Source organism: Equus asinus, chromosome 6 (assembly GCF_041296235.1).
Source record: "Equus asinus isolate D_3611 breed Donkey chromosome 6, EquAss-T2T_v2, whole genome shotgun sequence".
Classification (NCBI taxonomy): domain Eukaryota; kingdom Metazoa; phylum Chordata; class Mammalia; order Perissodactyla; family Equidae; genus Equus; species Equus asinus.
This window is the reverse complement of record NC_091795.1, coordinates 29,176,410-29,196,340: the sequence shown is the minus strand read 5'-3', so window position 1 is coordinate 29,196,340 and position 19,931 is coordinate 29,176,410. Positions and strand designations below refer to the sequence as shown.

The following is a 19,931-nucleotide window of genomic DNA, read 5'->3' as shown; positions in this document are numbered from 1 at the left end:
ACTCTCGGGTAGCCACTGCTAACATCTTGAAATCTAGCCTTCTACCCACAAGCATAAGCTCAGGTATATACATATACAGTGTTTCATTTCTTTTCTTTTTTTTTTTTTTTACTTTTTTTTGAGGAAGATTAGCTCTGATCTAACATCCACTGCCAATCTTTTTTTTTTTTTCTTGCTGAGGAAGACTGGTCCTGAGCTAACATTCATGCCCATCTCCCTCTATTTTATACTTGGGACGCCTGCCACAGCATGGCTTGACAAGCAGTACATAGGTCTGCACCCCAGATCTGAACTGGTGAACCCCGGGCCACCAAAGTGGAGGGCGCGAACTTAACCACTGTGCCACCAGGCCGGCCCCAGTTTTTCATTTCTTTAAACAAACTAAAATAGGTAATTTTATATAACACAAATTACCATGTAACTTGCTTTTCTTCATTTAACAATGTATCATGGACATTCTCTTTCAGGTCAAGAAATTGTTTTTAGTTGCATAATATCCTAATTTAATTGCATACCCTAACGTAGTTGCAAATCCCATAATTTGGTCAATTACTCCCCTATTTATTGACATTCAAGTTGTTTCTTGTTTTTTGTTAAACATCCTTGTCCATATAACTGATGTCTGTAGGATAGTTTGCCGGAACAGGAATTGCTGTGTCAAAGGGGTTGTGTATTTTTAACAGATGTTAACAGATGACTTTCAGAGAAGGTTCTAACAACTGACACTCTCACAATAAATGTGTCTGTGTGTTTGTGTATAAATATGACCTATATCCAGTCTCAGTTGTTCTATTCCTCTAATTTCTATTACTGTGTCAAAACCTTATTGTTTTATTAAAAGTAGGATTATAACAAAGTCAGTAACTGGAAAAGCATGTGTCCTCTGACCCCTCCCCACCCCAACACTTTTTCAAAATGTTCTTGGCTAGTCTTGTACATTATTTATTCTTCCATATGAACTTTAAAATCATCTTGTCTGGTTCTTTACCTCTTTGAAAAAGCCATTAGAATTCTAATTAGACATCTGTGAGTATGTGTATGAGACTCCAAAACGATAAAAATTCAACTCTACATATTAATATCAGTTCAATTTAAAGAAAAATATTATTTCTCTCAAATACATAAATATTTAAGAGAAATCTGAGAGAAATGCATATATTTGAGAGAAATAACATTTTTATGATATTAAGTCCCATGTAGGAACATAACATTTGCCTCCAATCATGCAGGTCTTATTCCATGTCCATCAAAAACATTTTGGGTTTATCTTCTCTCAATATTTACTGTCTATGTATAAATAACCATGCTGGCACTAAAATGGTCACCGTGAAATAAAATGCATAGTTACTAAAAGCAACAAGTTGGTAACAAGGCACAACAGCAGAGAATGCTGAATAAGTGGTACAAATTAAAACATAAAAACACTAACTGCTATTGTAATTCAGAGGTGAGAAAATTCACTTTGGTCTGTGTAGTGAAGGATGCAGGCCTTGAAGAGAAAATGAGTAGGCAAAAGAGAAGAGATCGTTCTGAGTAGAAGATCACCATGGGAAAAGCTGTGCAAAAGGGGTGGATCTTTGTTTTAGTTCTCTGCTTTCATCAAGGCCGTTGGAATAGTACCTGGGACAAAATAATCACTTGATCAACATTTGTTGAATAAATGAATGAAGTGGAAAGCACAATGCATATTTGTAAGGGAAACTGGCACAAAACTAAGGACTTATGTGCAGGATCACTCAGAGATAAGGCTGGAGAGGTAAATAAGAGCCAGACTACCAAGGGTATTGAAAGTCAACCTAACAACCAGCAAAGACCACAGACTACAGGAATAAAGGAACCAAGAGCCAGCTCCTAGGCTAACATTTAAGCACTCCTGGCTTCACTTTCCTTAATCAGAACAAGAGACAATCTCTAAAGTCTCCCTAGTACATTCCATGGTCTTGTCTTTTAAATAATAGAAAATGTATAAAAGTTCCTGATAAGTGATATGAAAATATTATGAAAATGTGACAGTACTTATTTCAGAAGATTCTCTGATATTGATATGAGGATGGCCCCAATTACATTAGGAGGAGAAATCTGGTGGATGGGCACTGGGAGGAAGATGGGAGAGGCTGTGCCGGGTCGGTGGGGGAGGAACAGGTCTAGTTTGGAAGCTAATTTGGATATAAAGCGATAAAGGTCAGAAATGAGATAAGGATGGTGGTAATGCAAGAAAAAGAATAAACATTAGAGATTAAACAGCATATGATAGCTGATAAAATATGCGCAACTATGAAGATGAACCCAAGAATTCTAACTTAACTACCTGACAGCATGGCACGATCTTTAATACAAAAAAACAAATCAGAAGAATGTAAATTTTGAGATGGCGCAGTATGGACATGTCAAGTTATCCAAGTGGAAATGTTCAGCAGGGTAGATGAAGTGGAGTGAGAAAAGGCCAAAGTTATTAAGAGAGGTAAAAAAAATCATCTACAAAGAATGACACTTGAAGTCATCTCAAGTGAGAAAAGAATACTACTCTGAACTGTTCAGCCTGACTCCATGCTGCTAGAATTGCTTCCAGCTGTTTCTCCCGGGTCATGGAGCTTAAAATAGACTCAGGATTTTAGAATGAATGCATAGGATTCTGCTCCTTGACTAGTGACGCTGCACCATTCTCTCTCAGTCAGCCTAGACATTTTAAAGTTCATAAGGAAGAATAAATGATGTCGAAGACCAAGAACATTCTGAAAAAGCATGACTGGGGTGGAGGCAGGAGGAATCAGAGGACACTTGCTTTTCCAAATATTAACTTTGTTACAGGATTGGTCTCTAGACCGTGCTAGATACTGGAGAAGAGAAGTCCACCTAGTTTCTAAGAATAAACCAAATCAGCCATATCCAGCCTCATAGTATAAAGAAATACCCAATACCAAATCAGCAAAAATGCATGCTCTTTTTTGTAAATTTTTTTTTCAAGCAGCAGTTTGAAAGAAGAAAGATGTTTTAAAAAATTTGTAAGCCTAATGGGGTCAAAAAAAAGGATGAAACTCTGAAATATGCACAAAGTTCCAGGAATACTGGAAGATATTCCCATCAAGAAACCAGTATGTACCAGAAAATTCTGTGACTCTGTTTTGTGGTCTAAAAGGATCCGTTACTAACTCTTAAAATTTGGGTTCTGGGGGGGCTGGCCCCGTGGCCAAGTGGTGAAGTTCACACGCTCTGCTTCAGCGGCCAGGGTTTTGCCAGTTTGGATCCTGGGCGCGGACATGGCGCCACTCATCAGGTCATGCTGAGGTGGCATCCCACATGCCACAACTAGAAGGACCCACAACTAAAATATACAACTATGTACTGGGGGGCTTTGGGGAGAAAAACAAAACAAAACAAAAAATTGGGGTTCTGGGTCACAACCATTCTATGCTTATGTCCTTAGTGTTTTAAGTCAGAGCTTGATAGCTGTAACATGTAGGCTGGCACAGACCCCCTCAGTCCACAGGGCAGCCAGGGTTACCTCTGCCTAAGCTGCCTCTTCCATTTACCCTCGTGTCATGGCAATTAGTTTCTACATGGTGTGTACGAAATGAGAGCACTTACGGAATTCCAAAGGGACAAAAATCCAACTCTACACATTAATATTAGTTCAATTTAAAGAAAAATGACAAACACATATCTGACAAGTTCTACTGAATTATACATACAAGATATTGTCAAGATGAAAACAACTTGCTTTTCAAAGTATTCCACAGGATACATTGAAATACAGTTTAAAACTCTTACCGGCTTCTTTGGCAATGGAACGCTATCAGGTGGGGAACCAAGAACCATCTCAAAGAGTCTGTCTGAGTAAGGTATGGTTTTCTCTACACTTTCCCGGAAATGGGAATCCCATTTGGCATACAGGATAGTGCCACCAATACCTCCACCAACAAACAAAAGGCCAGCTCCAGCAATTTTGCCAGGAGACAACCTAAGTGAAAGAAATAGGAAACACATTTTTATTCCTTGGCTCTCCTCAACCTACTCCCCTAGATCAACGTAGGGTCTCAAAGGCCTCTAACCTCTACTTCTCTACCGCCGATTCTGATCGCAGCAGCCAAGTTTATCACCATAGCTGCACATCACCCTTCCCTGATTTAACATGTCTGCAATAAAAAATAACTACATTTATTTATAGACAACTAATTTTTTTTTAAATACAGTAATATCTAGGACAGGAGGAATAAAGCAATCTACCCTTTAACACTTAAAACTCAACAAGTTTACAATCACGAGATTTCCTTTGAACCCAAAAAACAAATATCACTAATTTTCAAAGCTCCTCTCCCTTAATTAAACATTTCTGCAAATAATACAAATCAAATCCCTTACAAACATAAGATGATACAAATATCAAATAGAACTAGCAAATACTTTTTAAGTTACAATGTGCTAAGTTCTGGATATAAATCCATTTCCCATAGAATGGAAGATCACACATGAGGGGATCTAGCTTGGATGCTATCCAATTACAGAAGAACCAAAGGAGCATCATAACCAATTTTCACCTATGAATAAATAATACTCCAAAGATATTTTAGCAAAGCTCCAGTGTTTGTGCCCCTTAACAAAAAGAGTTTAAGCAGCTATTGCCATATTCAAGGAAAAGAAACACACACACACAGACACCCCTTAGCATACAGTTAAAAGCCTGTGTACGGGGAGACGTACTACATACCCAGAACTGCCTGAAGTAGAGTATCTGCGGCATGGTCGCAACGGACGGAGGACAAACTTCCCGCAGAGACAGCTCTAGAGAGGAAGGAGAAAACATCACAACCAACACAGTTAAAGGAATCTGGGAAGCTTTGAGGGCTGGGAACTCAAAAGGAATACTTTTATTACAAATGTGTTCATTAAACAAAAATTTATTTTACTTTCAGAAATCAATTTATCATGAAACATATTCATAGAGCTTTAAAAAACAGTGACGCTTCCTGCAATCCAAGGCTCATAGAAAATTACTATTTTTAAGATTTCAAAAAAAAGGATTATCAAACTATGAAGTGTTTTGCAGGCTAATTATTTCTTGGATACAATCAGGATTTGCCATATGCTTTCTTAATTGCCAAGAAAAAATAAAACAATAGTATAAAATACCTATTTTTGCTTTGCAAACTTAATTTAGACATCTGAAAAGTCACCTACAGAGTCTGGCAAACAACACTGCATTATAGGATACATACGAATCCACTCAGGGAAAAGATCCAACCTCAGCTTAGTTTATCCAGAAAATTAAGTTTACCATCTCTAAGATAAATACATAGCTGGTCAATTCCTAGAGGCGTTCATCTAAATCTAAAAATTCATTCTTAGTTTATCCTAGTGCACCATAGCCTAAAAGCTAATAGTTTTAAGAAAAACAATTTAACTAATGTTGTAAATGCTCAAAGAAATATTTATCTCCATATAACTAATCTATCTTTACACAAAAGCAAATGATCAGGGCAATGCTTTGTGATTTGTTTTAATCAAAATAAAGCACATAAAATCAAACATTTCTTAACAAAATGTGAATTCCTTAAATAAAACAAATAAATGCACAACTAAATACTATTTGGGGAAGGTTTTTATAAACTTAAAGTCATTCATAGCTATCAATCTGAAATTTCAAACTTATTGCATCCATAAATAAAACCTTTCTTCATACCAAGTAGAAAATCAAATGACAAGTCAAGGGGAAAAAAGTGCTTTCTCTAGGTTCCTTGATGAAACTGCATCTAAACAATACCAGAAAAACACAAAACTATCTTAAGTTCTAAGAAAATATATCACATGATCAGACAGCACATGAAATTTCTCTAGAATTACACTTGCAATTTACACTGTATTCAACAAAGCCTAGAGGTAAATATCAAATTAATGTGTTAATACATTTGGGGTAAAAAAACCAACAACAAACTAGATGTTTTACAACATGTAAAGCAGCTATAACTGGTATTGAAAAAGTATTTCAATTATTACCTAAAGTATAGAACTCTCAACATTTTTGAACTACATTTAACAGAAAAGGGTGCTTTCCTACTATTCTGTAAAGAAAGTAGTAGGAAATTTTAAACAGAATTGGATCAACTTTCATATGTCAACAACTCCATTTTGCTGACTTAGGGAGAAAATATTAGGAAACCAATGAAGATGTGTTTTATTTAAGATTGTATTTTTTACCTCCACAGATATAAGGAGGTATTCAGGTCAAAAGTTAAGGCACTGTTAACAGCGGATAATTAGCTATTTGGATTATCAAGCAGCAGATACAATAATGGATATTTGACTCTGGGTAGTACATCATTTTGGGTCCATTCTTACAAGTACTCTTAAAAGTAAAATTTGCAATGTTGATAAATATTACCAAATTAGCCAATTATCCTCTAGTAATAGGAGACAATATGTTTTCCCACAGCCTCTCCAACATACTTTCAGTGAAGTTTTAATCACAATTTCTTTCATTATGACGGTGCATCTTTTAATATATTTAGGATCTATTTTTATTTCCTTTTCTATGAACTATCAGAGGGTATCCTTTAACCAATTTTAAATAAGATTAATCTTTTTCATACTCTTTTCTTTAAGTGCTCTTTATATATGAATAGAAATTAGCCATGTGTGCTAATTGCAAGTGTTTTTATCCAGTTTGTGATCTGCTTTCTATCTTTGCTTATGGTAGCTTATGCAATGCAGAAAATTAGTTCTACATAGTCAAAATTGTCAGTCTTTGCTTTTATGGCTTCTCAGTTGCCTTATATTCTTAGAAAGCCACCCTCCAATTCTAAGATAATTCTTCCATGGTTTCTTCTCTTCTCAGTTTCATTTTTTTACATTTAAATCTTTGAATCCAGTGTAAAGTGTAAAGTAAGTATTCAACTTTATTTCTTTCCAAACGTCTATTCAGTTGTCCCTATATCACAGACCAAATAATTCATTTTTTCCAGTGACCAGAAATGCCACCTTTAAAATATACTCAATTCTGGGGGCCAGCCTGGTGGCACAGCAGTTAAGTTTGCACATTCCGCTTCGGCGTCCTGAGGTTTACCAGTTCGGATCCCGGGTGCAGACATGGCACCGCTTGGCATGCCATGCTGTGGCAGGTGTCCCACACATAAAGTAGAGGAAGATGGGCACAGACGTTAGCTCAGGGCCAGGCTTCCTCAGCAAAAAGAGGAGGATTAGCGGCAGATGGTAGCTCAGGGCTAATCTTCCTCAAAAAAATAAATAAAATAAAATGTACTCAATTCCTTAATGCATTTAGATTTCCTATTTTGTTCCACTGTTCCACCTATTCACATACTGATACCACAATGTTTCAATGTCCTACTGCATCTTAGAACTAGGTTTCAATCGAGTAGAGAGTGTCCTCTTCTAGTACTACCCTTCTTCAGAATTTTTCTAGATGTTCTTGCCATTTTTTTTTGAAAGCTGAGCTTTCAATTAAATAATAATTGCAAAATGCCCCAACTGTAAAAGGCACCCTAAGTTAAGAGGGGATAAAATGTGAAAAGTTTTCTCTTTTATGACCAAAAATGGTAGCAATAAAAAGTTTTATATTCTATATGGAAAAAAAAAGTAGAAATGATGACTGTATCCTGACACAAATTAATATGGTTTCTATCTGAAACAGCAGCTCTTGATTTTAAAAAATTTCAGTAGGGGCTGGCCCCGTGGCCGAGTGGTTAAGTTCGCGCGCTCCGCTGCAAGTGGCCCAGTGTTTCGTTGGTTCAAATCCTGGGCGCGGACATGGCACTGCTCATCAAACCACGTTGAGGCGGCGTCCCACATGACACAGCTAGAAGGACCCACAACGAAGAATATACAACTATGTACTGGGGGGCTTTGGGGAGAAGAAGGAAAATAAAATAAAATAAAATCTTTAAAAAATGTAAGTATACTACTCATTAGCCTACTCTCATATTCTATTGTTGCATTTACTATTCTAAACAGAACTTTAAAAGTCAGGAAATTTAAGTTTTTTATGCTTTTATCACCCAAGTATGAATCCCTAGACACCATAGTTTAGTCTCGCCTATTTAAAAGAAAAAAAAAATTGATGGCTTCTATGTATCTTTTAATCTATAGGTTTTTTATCTAATAATTAATCTGTTGAAGAATTTGGGTTGTTTGACCTGTAGAATTTTCCAGACTGGATTTTGTTCAAGGTACAATTTAACATGTTCCTGTTCTCTGTATTTCCTGCAAACTGCAGTTAGAACCAGATACTTGTTCAGATTCAAGTTTATTCTCTTTGGCAAGACTTTAGGTGGTGGTGTGTTCTTTCATCAGGAGGCACACAGTGTCTGGTTGCCTTTCTTTTTGTGATGTTATCAATTGTGTTGATGTACAATGTCTAGATCCATTAATTTATTGGAAGCTGCAAAAAGTGGTCTCTAATTCTACTGTTTTTCATTTATTATTTGACATATTTTACAAAGAGATGCTTCCCTTCCTCCAGAGTTTGGTTACCCAATAACACAGTTCCTATAGGAAAAGCAGGATAATTGGTTGATTCTTTTCATCCTTTTACATAGTTATCCTCTGAAGATGACCAACTACGGGCTTTTTAAATTTTCATTTCTTAATTGTGGCAGATTTTATTTTCCAAAAATTGTTACATTTCCCATCCCACGTGTTTTAGAACCTTGCCACCTTCCCCAGAACCTTGCAACCTCATGAGACCTCAAGAACCTCCTAACAGAGCCCAGAAACCTTAGAATTGAGAGATACTTATTTATATATATGCAATATATATAATTTTATCTGTATATTTTATCTATATAATATTAAATATCTAAATATGTAAACATTTTAAAATAACAAATAACATTTAATATTATTTATTCTTATACAATTATTTATTATTGTAAAATAATAAATAATGATTCTGTTAGTTAATACCACTAAGTTTGGGGTGATGTGTTACACAGCTGTAACCAAACGGATGCTTGCACCTAGAAATGGGATACTGCTGCAAAACATAAAGCACATGGTAATGACTTTGGGACCGCGAGGTGGGGGTGAAAGTTGGAAGGGCCTTGAGGAGACTGTTAGCAGAAGCCTGATGGTCTTCACGGAGGCTGTTGGTGACAGTTTGAAAAAATGTTTTTGGACACTGGAGGAAAAAGGGATATTTGTTATGTAGTGGCAGAAGTTTATCAAATTGTCACCTGTGGTGAGACATGGAAAACAGAAAATTAGTTATAGCTATAGCTACAGTTATATCTAAGGAACTGACAGATTTAGCTAAAGAGGGTTCCAAGTATAATGTTCAAAAGTGCCAACTGGTTTCTTCCAGCCGAGTTTAATAAGGATAGAGTTAAGTTTCTAAAAAACAAACCAACCAACCAAAAAAACTGCTTAGCTTTCAAGCAACATATAAAGGAAATATAAAGGGGCCAGGACTTAGTGGGTTCAAAAATAAGACTGTTTCTCATTGGCAGCCTCTCTGGTTAGCAAAGATCCTTTAAAACCTCAGAAAGATCTAAGGAGGTGCTCCTTACAGAACATCTTTACACAGAGAAAAGAGCAGAAGAGTATCTGGTAAGGATCCAAAAGATCCAGTAAGGATCTTAAGAGTATGCTTCTCACAGTCTTTTTGTTAAACAACAGGGCTACTGAGACTCTTAAGGGTTTTAACCCACAGCCACCTCACAGGGAGCTCAAAACGGAGAAGGGCTTAGCTCTTTTTTTTTTTTAATAATTTGTTACGTTTTATTTATTCTCAATATTGTGTTGAGAGCCAGAGTATTAATGCAAGGGGCTTGTAGGTTGTGTCCAAACACAGGGGGCGTCTACTGTCTCTTTTATCCTTGTTAGGTCCTTCAGGATATCACCTAGGGTTTTCCCAAACACACTTTATGATCTAAGTTCAAACGTCCTTCTATCTCTTATGAAGGTTGACAGACATATAGTTTACAGGAAATCAGCACTACTCAGATTAAAATCCCTCTGAAAAATATTCTAAGTTGACTTCTCAAGAGAGCTTAATAGTACCCCTAGAAGCAGGCTTCGTCAAGATGATTTTCTTCTCATATAAAGACATTAAGTACTAAAAGATAAAGTTCCCAATGTTCATACCCCCTGAAATCATCTGAAACTCCCGCTCAGCACACAATATACTGAGGCAGTGTAATTCCTATCTCATAGTATTTTTCATTGAGCATTAGTTGGTCCGGAGCCTCTAAGTTTTTTGAAAAAGGTACCTTGGTAGATTCATGTTACTAGAGGCTCTTCCATGATTATCTCATTAATGAGAGCTAGGCCCTCATTTGATTGGTTAATCCTATCCTCATTTCTATTCAGCTGCCCAAGAAGGGCTTATCTTGATAAGATTTGTGGGTGTGGCTTTTGTCTAATGGAGAAAACCCCAATAACCCAAAGGAAACCCACAAAGTTGTTAAGAGAACTGTATTGATGAAAAATTTGCCAGTTTGGATTTAAAGAGAAAAAGGGTACAAAATTAATAGAGGCTTTTGGACTTGAACTTCTACAGACAGGAAGCAGCCTGAGAAAACGACTCAGCTGTAAACAGGCTACATTTTCCTGAAAAGGAAGGATAACTGAAGGGGTGAAGCCTGGAGCCCAGAGGGTAGAACCAAGACTTATGGAGAATCATTCCCAAGCAGTAGGACTAAGTCCTAACTAAGCAATTAGCAACACATGCCCGTGTGGATTTTACATTTGTTATACAAGACTGTCTCTCTCTTGTTTTCTGACCTTTTGAATGCAAGTGTCCAGGGTACCTGTCATACTATATTGTATGTTGGACTTATGGGGAACAGATAACTTGTCTCAGGTCTTTAGATTGAAAGGAAAAGTGCTTAAGGAGCTGCACCCTAGAGACCACATCAAAGATGTCTTACCTGCATAGGGATCTGATATAGATGACAAGATCGTGGTCCTTTAGTCTAAGACTGATACTGTGATGGGATAAGGTTTTGGAGGGTTTTGAGGAATGTTGTAAATGTATTTGCATGTGGGAGGGATATGAGGCTAGAGGGCAGACTGTATTATCCAAAATCAACTACAAAAGTATTTCCTTAACACATGCTCTTCCAGAATCTTGCCACTCCTCCAAAGTGAGTCCTATGTACTCTTCCTTGAACACGGGCAGGCCTTTGTTACTAATTTAATAGAGGGCAGTCAAAGTGATGCTCTGTGACTGGGGCATAAAGGGGATACAGCTTCTGCCTGACTCTGTCTCTTGTCACACTTGCTCTTGGAACCCAGCTGCCAAACTGTGAGGAAGCCCAGACACATAAAGATGCCACATGTAGGGGTTCCAGCCAAGGTCTCAGTTGCAGCCTCATGAAGGACGCTGAGCTAAAAAATGCCCAGCTGAGCCTAGGCAACCCCTAGAACTAAGTGAAGAGATAAATAAACACTTTACCCCAAGCTCAAGGTGGCTTATGTAGTTACAGCAAACCAAAATAGTATCTTTATGAATTCATGGATTTAAACACTTTTGATGGATTTCAACCACCTCCAATTATTATCCTTTTGAAAACCCAAACTGTTCTATCATTGGACAATGGATGACAGTTTACTAAATAATATATTATTTTATATATTTTTTTTTCTTTGAGGACGATTAGCCCTGAGCTAACATCTGCCGCCAATCCTCATCTTTTTGCTGAGGAAGATGGGCCCTCAGCTAACATCTGTACCCATCTTCCTCTGTTTTACATGTGGGATGCCTGCCATAGCACGGCCTGATAAGCGGTGCGGAGGTCCATACCCGGGATCTGAACCAGCAAACCCCAGGCTACCAGAGCAAAGCGTGCAAACTTAACCGCTATGCCACCAGGCTGGCCCCCTAAAATTTTTTTTTAACTCTAGCTCTGTCTCTCCTTCAGGATATCTGCAAATACCTGGTGACAAGTGGCTTTTTTTCGGTGTGTGGTAAAATTCACTTATAAAATTCACCATTTTAAAGTGTACAGTTCAGTGGCATTTAGTACTTCCACAATCCTGTACAACAACCATCACCACTATCTAGTTCTAGAACATTTTTTCATCACTCCAAAAGGAAATTCCTGCATCAACTAAGTAGTCTCTTCATTTTTCCCTCTCCCCAGCACCTAGCAAGCACTATCTACTTTCTGGCTCTATAAATTTGCCTATTCTGGATATTTCGTATAAATGGAATCATACAGTATGTGGCCTTGTGCCTGGCTTCTTTCACTTGGCATGTTTTCAACGTTCACCCATGTTGTAATACGTATCGTGTATGTAGCACATACTTCATTTCTTTTTACGGCTGAATGAAATATTTCATCATAGGTATATAACAGATTTTGTTTATCCAGACAGCAGCTGGACATTTGGGTCATCTCCATCTTTTGGCTATTATGAATAGCGCTATGAACATTCATGTACAAGTTTTTGTTTGAACATCTGTTTTCAATTCTTTTGGGTGCAATTGCAGGGTCATATCGTAATTCTATGTTTAACTCTGCACCATTTACATTCCAACCAGCAATGTATGACAGCTCCAGTTTCTCCACATGCTCACCAACATTTGTTATTTTCTGTTTTTATTATAGCCATCCTAGTGGGTATGAAGTGGCCATTTCATTGTGGTTTTGATTTGCACTTTCCTGATGTCAAAAGATGTTAAGCAGGGCTGGCCCCGTGGCCAAGTGGTTAAGTTTGCGTGCTTCGCTGCAGGTGGCCCAGTGTTTCGTTGGTTCGAATCCTGGGCGCAGACATGGCACTGCTCATCAAACCACGCTGAGGTAGCATCCCACATGCCACAACTAGAAGGACCCACAATGAAGAATATACAACTATGTACTCGGGGGCTTTGGGGAGAAAAAGGAAAAAAATAAAATCTTTAATAAATAAATAAATAAATAAATAAAAGATGTTAAGCATCTTTTCATGTGCTTGTTGGCCATTTATGTATCTTCTTTACATAAATGTCTATTCAGGTCTTTTATCCATTTTTTATTTAGGTTGTCTTTTTGTTTTTCTCCTTAGATTGGCCCTGAGCTAACATCTGTTGCCAATCTTCTTCTATTTTTTTTTAATCCCCAAAGCCCCAGCACATAGCTGTATATCCTAGTTGTAGGTCATTCTAGTTCCTCTATGTGGGATGCCACCACACCATGGCTTGATGAGCGATGCGTAGGTCTGTGCCCAGGATGTGAACTGGCGAACCCTGGGTGGCCGAAGTGGAGCACACGAACTTAACCACTCGGCCACGGGGACGGCCTCCTGGGTTGTCTTTTTGTTGTTCAGTTGTAGGAGTTCTTTACATATTCTGGCTACAAGATCCTCATCAGGTCTATGATTTAAAAATATTTTCTCCCATTCTTTTCACTCTCTTGAGTGTCCTTTGATGCACAAAAATTTTTAATTTTGATGAAATCCAATTTATCTTTTGTTTCTTTTGGTGTCATATCTAAGAAACGATCGCCAAATATAAGGTCTCCCTCCAGAGTTCATTTTTTTAAGCACCAAGCTAAACTACCTCTTTATTTATATAAATGAAATATCCTACTTTAACACAGAAAATATTGGATACTTCTTATTTCTGGAATTCCTTTTCAATAATAACCTATGATGTAGAAAAGACACCACTGTTTCAAAACAATTTGCTTTGACATATAACCTTGTAACAAATGTTATAAGGTTAGCATTGCTGCTTCTAACCTATAGAAAAGATGATTTTAAAAAACAAACAAAAAAAGCAAGATAAAACATACAATTCCCATGTAATGTTCTTGCACAGACCACCTATTCCCTACCTCCACCAAACTAAAGTGAACATATAAAAAGAAACCACAGTCCAGCACCACAACCTGGAAACAGACTATAACACAAATCCCCTCATATGAACCCTGTCTGGAGGTTCCCGGTTTCCTCTCTAGACTTTGCTGGTTGCTATAATTAACTTTTTTTTTAGATTTTACTTTTTCCTCTTTCTCTCTAAAGCCCCCCAGTACATAGTTGTACATTTAGCTATGGGTCCTTCTAGTTGTGGCATGTGGGATGCCGCCTCAACATGGCCTGATGAGCAGTGCCATGTCTGTGCCCAGGATCTGAACCAGCAAAACCCTGGGCCACAGAAGCGGAGCACGTGAACTTAACCACTCGCCCATGGGGCTGGCCCCTATAATTAAAACTTTGGTTTTGAGATTTTTGTCATAAGGATTCCTCCCACACAAAAGACAGCCAGAAGTTAATGGCCAGTTCTACATCTGCAATACAGATTAATATGCGACAACTTAACTTTTTCTACAGTTAGCTTAAAATATTTCATAGCAGTCATGCATTAAGATTGAAAATATATCACATCAAAAATTTCAGTAAGTTTGGTACTGAAGCAGTATTCTTTCTCAGTATAAATATGTTTTATATCTAGGAGAAAAAGTGCTCCTCAGCAATGATAAGGAAATGGCAGTTATTAATCAGTATGGCAAAAGCAGGAAGTTGATACTTCTTTAGTTTTCCCTGTATACATGTCTGAATATGCATTACTTATATATTATCACTCATGTCTTCTAAGCTATGATATAAAATGTATTTCAAAATGGTTCGAAAGCCACTGATCTAGAGAAACGAAAATGAGGAATAAAAAAGGATTCTAGTATGGGTAAGAGTAAACAGCAGGCTGCATGATATACTAAACAACTTCCTACCATGTATGTTTGAATGCCCAGCTCTACTATCGACTAACAGAGTGTTTTAAACCCTAATGGTAAGAAAGAATTCTAGAAGATGATAGCTAAAAATGTCCACACACAACTTCAATCCTAAACTAGCCCTGCTGTCAAACTTGGTCTTAGGTATATAAGCTGGCTTAGTCAACCCGAAAGAACAAGGATGTTTCTTTGTCTTAAGTTATAAGCAGATAAGATTACTCCATATGCAGATGACCACTCCCAAATCTGTAGTTTAGAAGAGGGCTAGGCGAGGCTGAAAGCCCAGGTCCTCCAAACCCAATGCCCACCTCAAGAAAGGTTGGGCGTAGTGATACAGTACTGAGACTGAGAAGACAGATAGTGTTAGGTCTCGGAAGTAAACTGGGGAAGAATGAGAGCTTTGAAGCACAGCTCTGAGAAAGAAAAAAACACAAAAGAGAACAATTCACTTCTGCTGAATATCCACATGTAAGCAATTTAAGAATAAGTCCAGACATAAAGAATAAAGTACATGCCAACTGTGATAGTTAATTTTATATGTCAACTTGGAGGATGTTTTTGGATTAGATCAACATTTAAATCAGTGAACTGTAAGTAATGCAGACTGCCTTCCACAATGTGGGTGGGCCTCATCCAATCAGTTGAAGGCCTGAACAGAACAAAAAAAACAGCCTCTCCAGGTAAGACGGAATTCTCCAGCAGGCTACCTTTGGACTAACTGCACCACCAGCAATCCTGGGTCTCCAGGTTGCCAGCCGTCAGACTGAAATAATTGCACCACAGGCTCTCCTGGGTCTCTGCACATCAAGCCTGCCAGTCTACAATGCAGATGTTGGACTTGCATTAAGGTTGCACAACTGCATGAGCCAATTCCTTATACTAATTCTATCTGTATACATATCCTATTGGCTCTGTTTCTCTGGAGAACCCTAATATACCCTCAGAGATTCTAAAACCTACGGGGATTTAAGGGAGGTCACATCCACTGATGGAGATTAACAAAAATTCACAGAACACATTTCTTCTTTTATTCAAACATGTCACAAATATTTACTGAGCATCTATCAGGAGCCAGGGACTACTGTCAGTACTGGAAATACAGCAGTAAAAAATATGGACACAGTCCCTTCGTAGAGCTTACATTTTAATATGGGAACATACAATAAACACACATTATGTCAGGTCTCATAAGAGCTACAAAGTAAAAGAATGTAGGGTAAGCATAAGTTCAGAGTGATGCAAGGAAAGAGAGGCGTCAGAGGTCTAGTTTAGATAGGTAAGGCCTCTCTGCAGGAAGGTAATATTTGAGAAAATATCTGAATGAAAGAAGTGAGCAAAGATGGGTGGGAAGACTTGAGGGCAAAAGAAACAGCAAATAAAAAGGTAACGAGGATATGCTAGATACCAGAAGAACAGAATGAGGCATGTAGGAAAAACTTGACACATGCAAAGAGCCAGAGGACAAGGGCCTGGTGGGTGTGGTAAAGAGTTTAAATTTTATTGTGAATGTGATGGGATGTCACTGAAGGGCAGGACACAATCTAAACACTTTTTTAAAAGCCTTTGTTAACTAGCAGGTAAAGAACTGACTTTAGGAGGGCAGCAGTAAAACTGGGAAGACATTTAAGAAGATGGTCTGATGGAGTAGAAAGGATTTTGACAAGTGGGATATTCTGGAAAAAGTTGACAAAAATCAAACAAAAATTCAGAAATTTTAGTACAAAGTTCAAAAGAGCAGGCTAGAGAGTCATCTGCTTAGGGATTAAAGTTCTGAGAATTGATGTAATCCCAAGTATGACAGTATAGCAAAAGATGGGACAAGAATGAGATATTACTACACATCTTTTAGAATGGCCAAAATCTTGAACACTGACAACACCAAATGCTAAGTGAGGATGTGGAGCAACAGGAACTCTCATTCACGGCTGCTGGGGATGCAAAATGGTACAGCACTTTCAAAGACAGCTCGGCAGTTTCTTACAAAACTAGACATACTCTTACCATGTGATGCAGCAACTGTGTTCCTTGCTTATTTACCCATAGAAGTTGAAAACTTAGACCCATACAAACACCTACACAGAGATGTTTATTTCATCTTTATTCTTAACTGCCAAAACTTGGAAGCAACCAAAACGTCTTTCAGTAGATGAATGAATAAACTGTGATGCATCCAGACAATGGAATATTATTCAGTGCTAAAAAGAAATGAGTTATGAAGCCATGAAAAGACATGGAAGAACCTTAAATGCACATTACTAAGTGAAAGCCAATCTGAAAAGCCTACATACTATATGATTCCATCTATATGACATTCTGGGAAAAGCAAAACTATGGAGACAGGAAGAAGACCAACGGTTGCCAAGGGGCAGGGTGGGTGAGTGATGAAGAGGTGGAGCTCAGAGGATTTTTAGGACAGTGAAAATATTCTGCACGATACCATGATGGATACATGTCATCATACATTTGTCCAAACCCACAGAATGTACAGCACCAAAAGTGAACCCTGGGGTAGGCCCAGTGGCATAGTGGTTAAGTTTACATGCTCTGCACCCAGGGTTCACAGGTTCAGATCCTCGGCATGGACCTATGCACCACTCATCAAGCCACACTGAGACGGCACAGGACACACAAAATAGAGGACGACTGGCATAGATGTTAGCTCAGCGACAATCTTCCTCAAGCAAAAAGAGGAGGATTGGCAACAGTTGTTAGCTCAGGGCCGATCTTCCTCACCAAAATAATTAATTAATTAATTTAATTAAGTAAAGTAAAATAAAAGAATTAAGTGAACCCTAATGTAAACTATAAACTTTCAGTGATTATGATACATCAATGTAGGTTCATCAATTGTAACAAATGTACCACTCTGGTGGGGGATGCTGATAATGAGGGAGGCTATGCATATGTAGGGGTACAGGGTATACGGGAAACCTCTGTACCTTCCCCTCCATTTTGCTGTGAACCTAAAACTGCTCTAAAAAATAAAGAGGGGACAGATCAGTGACAACCATAATGTAACCTGAGGTCAGAGTAAGGAAGAGTGTGCCACGAAAGGAGGGCTCCAAACACAAACTTCAACAGCTCTGCCCTGAAAGGCAGCTCTGCTGCCTCCATCGTTCTAGCCCCACTTGGGCACTACGGTAGGTAGGTCAGATTCTAAGATGGCCCCATGATCTCCATCCCTGCTGTTAGCCCTTTGTTAGGGTTGTACAGCAAAAGGGATTTTGCAGATGTATTTCAGATTACTAATCAGTTGACTTTGAATTAATCAAAAGGAAGGTTATCCAGGTGGGCCTGGCCTAATCATGTAAGCCCTTTAAATCGGAGTCTAGAGATCAGAAACAGGGAAGTTAAGAAAGATTTTGAGGGGCCAACTTGATGGTGTAGTGGTTGGGTTTGCACATTCCACTTCGGGAGCCTGGGGTTTGTGGGTTCAGATCCCGGGGACAGACTTCACATCACTCATCAAGCCGTGCTGTGGCAGCATCCCACATACAAAATAGAGGAAAACTGTCATGCATGTTAGCTCAGGGACAATCTTCCTTAAGCAAAAAGAGGATGACTGGCAACAGATGTTAGCCCAGGGCCAATCTTCCTCACCAAAACGAAGAAAAAAGATTTTTGAATCAGAGAAACAAGCTCCTGGTAACCAGCAAGAATGCAAACATCCCTGTTATGAACTGCCTTTGGGGACCTTGTGGCAAGGAACATCAGGGAGCCTCTAGGAGAGGCAAAGAGAGAGCTAGCAAGAAAACACGGACTTCAGTCCTACAGCTGCAAGGGACTGAATTCTGCCAACAAACTGCATGCGCTTGGAAGAGAACCCTGAGCTCCAAATGAGAACTACAGCACAGCCAACACCTTGACTGCAGCCTGTGCGACACTGAGCAGAGAACCCCAATCATTTGTGCCCAGAAACTGTAAATGGGCATTGTTTTAAGCTACTAAATTTGTGGCATTTGTTACAAAGCAAGAGAAAACTAACACAGACCCCACTTTTCCCATGGAAAAGGCTGTTTCTCTTACCCTGGCAACAAATGGAGAGAGAAAATTTGGAGGAAAAAAAAAGAAAATCTGACTTTTATGATTTCTAACTCAGTGCGTCTAGAGATTTTGTCCAATTATTGCATGAGTCACTGTACCTGTTTTACAATACGATACTTTGCCAAAATATCAACTTTCTTTAAATTGTGAGCATGGAGATAGGTTTACTTTATTTTTAATTTTGGAAAGTTACTTTGATAATTATGCAAAAATAAATGTAACCGCGTGTTCAGGTTCCTTGAATGTCTGCCACAGTTGTCTCGGCAGCTGGAGACACAGATCCCCAAGCTGATCTCAGAAATGAGAACAAGGTCATGACTTTTAACTTTGCTCAAGTACCAAGAGTTTGAGCTCCATAAGCTACGATCTTTCATTTTTGCGTAGAGTAAGAACAGCTCAAGAGCTGTTCTCCGCTACGACAAGAAAGGCAGTCCCTCCGGGATAATTACAACCTTGACCCCGAAACCGCGGACTCTAGCAGTCCAGGCACCTCCTTATTAAGATACAACAAGCCAAGGCCATGCACGTCCTGCTGGGAACTGTAGTTCTCCCTCCTCGACCTTCAACCAGTGGCTGCGCTAAACCTATCACGCGCCCAACCGGCGACCCGGGCGCCAGCAGCCAGGATTGGGCCTTGACTGGGGCAGCGCGGGGCTGATTGGATGCAACGTCCCCGAAGCCGTCCTACGCCCGCCTCCCCGCCGCCTTCCCTCCGCACCCCATCCCGCTTCTGCAATAACCCTCAAGTCATCCCTGTTGGGTGAACTCCCGAAATTAACTGCCTCACAGGCCCGCCTGCTTCTCTCGCAATGAGGGCGGCCCTGAGACACGCCCCTGTCCCGGGGCCTAGGCAGAGCCAAAGCCGCCCTCATTTTCCGCCGGCTGCCCGAGGTCCGCTCCACCATGCGCTCTCTCCCGGCACCCCGCGCTCACCTGGGCGGCGGCGCTCACGCCGGATAACTGACAGGCCCGCAGCATCTCGGCTCGGTGGACGGCGCTACTGGCGTACGCGGGAGCAACCGCGGCGCGCGAGGAGGGGAGGGAGTGCGTTGCGTGCGTGCCCTGCGTCCGTGCCGCCTCTCCGCGCCGGGCGTACCGGAAGGGCAGCCGTCGCCGCTGCGCACGCGCAGCCTCTTCCCTCCCTATTCCCCCCCAACCCCCCCGGCCCAGGCCCCTCAGAGAGGCTGGGCCCTCCACTAGCCTAAAGGCCGACTTCTCCTTCCG

General features: G+C 39.5%; 1 protein-coding gene across 16 annotated transcripts in view; it reads right to left on the bottom strand.

The window, feature by feature from the left end:
• The window catches only part of IMMT (inner membrane mitochondrial protein), a 44,678-nt gene extending 24,839 nt beyond the window's left edge, over positions 1 to 19,839 (bottom strand). For 4 of the 16 annotated variants that reach the window (XM_070511803.1, XM_070511807.1, XM_070511809.1 and 1 more), the window contains exons 1-3: positions 19,641 to 19,808; positions 4,706 to 4,779; positions 3,769 to 3,958 (exon numbers count right to left, since the gene is read on the bottom strand). In XM_070511803.1, the coding sequence (XP_070367904.1) occupies positions 3,769 to 3,958; positions 4,706 to 4,779; positions 19,641 to 19,685 (309 nt within the window). In that variant the 5' untranslated portion in view covers positions 19,686 to 19,808. Of the gene's footprint in view, positions 1 to 3,768; positions 3,959 to 4,705; positions 4,780 to 19,640 lie in introns of all 16 variants that reach the window. The other 12 variants (XM_014852803.3, XM_070511804.1, XM_070511811.1 and 9 more) reach the window with 8 other exon arrangements.
• Between the last annotated feature and the right edge of the window lie 92 nt (positions 19,840 to 19,931).